Source organism: Myotis davidii, unplaced genomic scaffold, assembly GCF_000327345.1.
Source record: "Myotis davidii unplaced genomic scaffold, ASM32734v1 scaffold963, whole genome shotgun sequence".
NCBI classification, from domain to species: Eukaryota; Metazoa; Chordata; class Mammalia; order Chiroptera; family Vespertilionidae; genus Myotis; species Myotis davidii.
In genome coordinates this window covers 7,030-12,769 of record NW_006294116.1, presented here as the reverse complement: position 1 = coordinate 12,769, position 5,740 = coordinate 7,030, and the positions used below count along the sequence as shown (strand labels likewise).

The following is a 5,740-nucleotide window of genomic DNA, read 5'->3' as shown; positions in this document are numbered from 1 at the left end:
AGGAAAATTAAAAAAAAAAAAAAAAAGAAGTGGCTGGGAAACAGAAGAGATGACCAAGTCAATCTGATGATAGACACTAATAACAGTAACTAAAGGGAGAGTCCTTAACTGTGGAATGTTTTTAGCAGGAAGTTCTTTGTTCCTCTAGGTTGAGTATTATTAATAAACTAGAAGTCTGGTGCATGAAAATTTGTGCACTTGGGGGGGGGGTGTCCCTCAGTCCAGCCTGCTCCCTTAGTCCGAGAGCCCTCAGGGGATGCCTAAGCTGCAATCTGGCCTCCCTCTGTGGGAGGCGACCAGCACGGCGGCGATCGGGGACAGTGCTGGCCACCAAGCAGCCGGCCCTGCCCCCCAATTGCCCCTCCACCGCCGCTGGTCACTGCCACCCCCTATCGCCGTCTCCTTCCTCTGCCTGCTGGCACCTGTCTTGGCTGACCTGGTGCTGCCCTCTCACCGGCCCCGCCCTGCCCCCTGCAACCCGTCCTTCTGCCATTTGGTGGATTTGCATACTAGGCTTTTATTATATAGGATGTGGTGTTTATGGCCCATTGGAAAATGTCATATAAGCTCTATAATTAGTAGGGAATTAAAAGGTAATACTTTATTACTGAAATGACTCCTTGTGTGCATGTGATGTCCCAGACTTTTCACTTACCTGGCCCATCTCCTTTGAATTATTAGCAAAAGTAATGGGTATGTTTCTGATTCCTTTAAGTCGTTAAATTCTGTCTTATAGTCTTTGTTTTTTTCTTTTTTCTTTTGTTAATCCTCACTCAACGATATTTTTCCTTTGATTTTTAGGGAGAGTAGAAGAGAGAGGGAAAGACAGAGAGAAACATCGATGTGAGAGAAACACATCAATTGGTTTCCTCCTGGGCTGGGGAGGAGCCTGCAACCAAGATACATGCCTTTGACTAGAATTGATTCTGGGACCCTTTGGTCTGCAGGCCAACGTTCTATCCACTGAGTCAAACCTGCTAGAGCTCTTATAGTCTTTCTATAAACATCATAGAAAATAGATACGAACCTTTCCTGAGCAATGGCCTAGAAAACAAACTTCAATGATCAAAAAATGTTTGGAAAATCTTTAGCATAATGTCTGGGCATGTGATGAGTATAACTGAAAACTAAGGCTGATGGTGACAAGAGAGACAAAATACCATGTAAGTGTTTTGTGGGAATAATACAACTCCCAGAAAAAGAATGGAAGGAAGGGAATAAATGGAAGACAAAATAAATTCACTGGGAATAAAAGAATATAAGTTGGGGCTTATAAATCAAGCTCCAAGACTTTTAAAGAAATTGTTATTTACACATTGTATGCGGGAAATGTATTTATACGTTTTACGTTGACTGTAGTAGTAGAGTGTGGGACACGTATTAATACGTTTTTTATAGACTAGTGGTAGAATGCAGGTAACGTATAAATACGTAAACTAAAGTTATCGTAATCTTTTTTTAAAATATATTTTATTGATTTTTTACAGAGAAGAAGTGAGAGATATAGAAAGTTAGAAACATCGATGAGAGAGAAGCACCGATCAGCTGCCTCCTGCACATTATCATAATCTTATTGAAGTTGCCATTTGCGCAAAAAATTAGCAAAAATGGCCCACACCACCTGGTAGCGCGTGATAAAAACTACCCGCAAACAATGTGTTTATTGATTTTAGAGAGATAGAATGGGGCGGGGAGAGAGAGAGAGAGATAGAGGAATATTGATTTGTTGTTCCACTTATTATTCATTCATTGACTGCTCCTTGTATATGCCACGACCGGGGATCGAACCCACAATCTTGAACTATCGAGATGATGCTCTAATCAACTGAGCTACCCAGCCAGGGCTTGAGCTCCAAGACTCATAATCAGATATGATAATCTAAAGAGTAACTAAGAACTTAGTATAGTCACTAAAACTGGATAGAGAGAAAAAGAGCATTTATATGATCATTTCAGTATTGCTCATAGTAGGAAAACAATGGTTATTAGCTGAAGAAAGTGAGGCTGCAGCCATTATATAATAACTAGAGGACAGGTACATAATTCATGCATGGGTGGGGTCCCTAGGCCTGGCTGGTGGTCAGGGCCGATCAGGGCCATCTCACCCAGTCCTGATCAGGGCCAGGCTGATCAGGGCCATGGCAATTGGGGCCTGCCGGCTGGGGGAAGCAACAGGTGGAGGGACCACAGGTTGGCTGGCCAGCCTCTATCGGGGTCAATTGGGGCACCTGACTGGGTGGAGGGACCGTGGAAGGTTGGCTGGTTGCAGGGAGGGATCAGTGGCCGGCTGCGGGAGGTTGGCTGTGGGAGTGCACTGACCACCAGGGGGCAGCTCCTGTGTTAAGCGTCTGCCCCTTGGTGGTCAGTGCACATCATAGTGACTGGTCAACCGGTTGTTGATCAAGTTGTATCTGTTCTTACCAGCAATGCCTACAGAAGTGCCAATGTCATTAAAGCCAAGTTGACTCTTGGATTCCTACTCCAAGATTATTTGCTGCCCAGCCAATGTGGCTCAGTGGTTGAACATTGACCCATGAACCAAGAGGTTTATTCCTAGTTAGGGCACATGTCTGGGTTGTAAGCTTGATCCCCAGTGAGGGACACGCAGGGGGAAGCCAATCAATGATTCTCTCTCATCAATGATGTTTCTCTCTCTCTCTCCCTTTCCCTTCCTCTCTCTGAAACAAACAAAAACATAATTAAAAAAAATTAAATTGGAATATCATGGCTAACCCAAAGGATTGGAACACGGCTTAGTAACACTGCATTGGTTATAATGTAAAAGGGGCATTTCATGCATTGCTGATGGTAACATAAATTGGTACAACTGCTCTGCATGGAAAAGGATTAACCATTAGTCTGCCTTCTTATATGGACGATTTTTCAGGGGAGCCAAATAGCCCTCATTGATGAGGCAAAGTTCTTTACAGAAAAAATAAAAAAGTAAAAGTTCTTTGCAGTTCTTTAACTTTGGAAGAAATTATAATATTAGAAATGTTGCTGTTTTGCAAACTTCAACCAAAACAATGGATAAAATTTATACTAATAAAAGGGTAATATGCTCATTAGACCAGGCGTGTTCCAGATGTCCTACTGGACAAAGCCGCGCTGTGAGGGCCGAGGCAAGCCGCCACAGCTGGGAGGGCTCATTGCAGAGCCTTGGCCTGGTGGGCAGGGCCTCCCTCTGCGTAGCATTGATCACAGAGCCCTGGCAGGGTGGGCAAAGCAGGCAGGGCCTCCCTATGGGCAGTGATGTGTGGCAGAGGCCAGGCTGGGTGGGCAGGGCCTTCCTGTGGGCGGGGATCAATGGCAGAGCCCCGGCCTGGTGGGAAGGGCCTCCCTCTGCACAGCACTGATCACAGAGCCCTGGTAGGGTGGGAAGAGCATCCCTCTGCTCTGCAATTGATCCCAGAGCCCTAGCAGGGATCAGACCTAAACCAGCAGTTGGACATCCCTCTAGGGGTCCCAGATTGGAGAGGGTGCAGGCCAGGCTGAAGGACCTCCCACCCCCGTGCACGAAATTCATGTACCAGGGCTCTAGTAGTGAAATAAAAGATTAATGGGAAATATTACAATGGAAATACCATGTGGTCACTAACTGAACCCACTGATGAATCTCAGCATGAATAAGAGTGAAACAGCCAAAAATAATGCTCTGAAGTATGGAGAGGTGAAAAGAAAGTGGGCCTAGGATTTGCTTTAAAATAATTCAGCAAAAATACTAACAACTACAAAAACAACAATAATAATAAATAAAAGTGTAGCAAAATGTTGATGACTGCTAAAACTTTGTGATGGGATTCATTACACCGTTATTTCTATTTTGTATATGTTTGAAATTTTACATAATAAAAATGTAAGGCATACATACCAGTTTTTTCAAAAAGGAATCAGCTTGCCATAATTTAATTTTGGATAACAAATTAAAGATAAATGGAAATTCACTGAAAATAATGAGACTGAAGTTTCCTGGAGTTATCTAAGAAACAAACAGACAGTTTTGATCATTAAAAGCAGAGGAAAATGTCATTCCTTTACTTCATCACCTTAAATTATTTCTTTCTATATTTTCTAGAATCTGTTTTTAAAAATCCAAATTACTTAAAAACAAATTTCTAAGAAAATGCATTTGTTTTGTGAGTAAAAGATGTTTAAGTTTTCACTGATTATCTAGTTTAGCGTTTTCCATACCTACATACCTACATAGCTACTAATGTGTCCCCCCTTAAAGTATGAAAATATTCAGAGTCCTCTTGGTATTTCCACTCAGAAGTGAAAATGTTACTCTTACCAGGTAGCTATCTCTCTGGAACATTATATTTCTTTCTTCAATAAAGTTCAACTTAGTGGAGAGTTCATTTATGATGAAAGTATTCTCTGGTAGTTGACAAGTAGCTTTGTTTACCTTAAAGAGAATATGACCTGTGAATATCATTTTCTACTAACGAATGATGTAATCTTCCAATAAAAGAGTAATATGCAAATTGACCATCACTCCAACACACAAGATGGCTGGCAGAGGAGGGCAGTTGGGGGCAACCAGGCTGGCAGGGGAGGACAGTTGTGGGGGACCAGCCCTGCAGGGGAGGGCAGTTGGGGGGAACCAGGCCTGCAGGGGAGGACAGGGGTGACCAACCAGGCCAGCAGGGGAGGGCAGTTGGGGGCAATCAGGCCATGGTGGAGGTCCATGCTGATGTCTGACAGGTGGGCGACTGGCCTTGGTGAGGGGGACCCCAGGTAAGTGGCCAGGGCCAGAGGCCGACTGATGCCCACAGAGGAGCATCCTGTCCCCCCTGGTCACTGCTGTGGGCGCTCCCAGGGACCAAATACCCCTGCACCCCTGCACCCCATGCGCTCCCGGGGTCTGCAGGCACCTCTGCCCAGACGTGTCCTTCTTGTCCTCCACTGCCCTGTGCAGGTTCCCGAGCAGCCACCTGCTCCTTGTCTCCCCCACAAACTCCACAGAGCCAGCCCCGCCCACCCTCCTTCCTCAGGGCAGCTGGTGCCCAGGCCGGGGCAGAGGCTCAGGGAGGCCTCGAGGAAGCTGTGGGGGAGTGTGTGCCCTGCGGACGTGCATTTGAGTCTGTCCCCACCCACCAGCGGCCGCAAACCCACAGAAAGCTGCGGCGAGCAAATAATAAGACAGCCCGTCCGCTTCGCTCAGTGGAGAGAGCGTCGGCCCACAGCGGAAGGGTCCCGGGTTCGATTCTGGTGGGTGAGGAAGGGGTGGCAGTGTGGGTGGCCGGGCATCCGGGCAGAGGGGCTGGGACGAGGGTCCTGCTGACACTCCAGCCCCTCACGCAGGCGGTCCCAGCCCCATGCTGTGTGCCGGGCCCTTCCGGGCCCTTCGCAGACGCAGACGCCCACGGGAGTCGACCACACACATGGGGCTGCCCCGCAGTGCGGGACCCTCCGTCTCCACAGGCCACAGCTCACCAAGAACCGTCTCACACTGAGAGCGGGACCCTGACGTTCTGTGATCCCGATGGGTTCAGACATTTCACAGCCCACGGACCCCGGGCCTTGCTGTCGCGGGAAGAATGGGGAAGGGCCCTCAGGTCCCGCGGGGCGGCAGTTCCGGAGGGTTCGGAGCCGGCGGGGGGCCTGTGCGCCGGGGATGCTGCCAACAGGCTGTTTGTGTCACGTGTTGTTCTCGTTCCTGAATTGGTTAAGTCAAGGAAATTATTTTAAACCCTCAGACTTGACAAGCCTCCAAGACGGGTGTGAAAGCTGCCCTCCT

General features: G+C 47.3%; 1 protein-coding gene across 1 annotated transcript in view; it reads right to left on the bottom strand.

The window, feature by feature from the left end:
* Window positions 1-4,405, bottom strand: part of LOC102771266 (probable E3 ubiquitin-protein ligase HERC6) — a gene marked incomplete at its 5' end in the record, with an annotated part of 18,829 nt that extends 14,424 nt beyond the window's left edge. Inside the window, 2 exon segments of the mRNA XM_006768188.2 lie at window positions 3,872-3,979; window positions 4,292-4,405. Of these exon segments, the coding sequence (XP_006768251.2) occupies window positions 3,872-3,979; window positions 4,292-4,405 (222 nt within the window).
* Window positions 4,406-5,740: the final 1,335 nt, after the last annotated feature.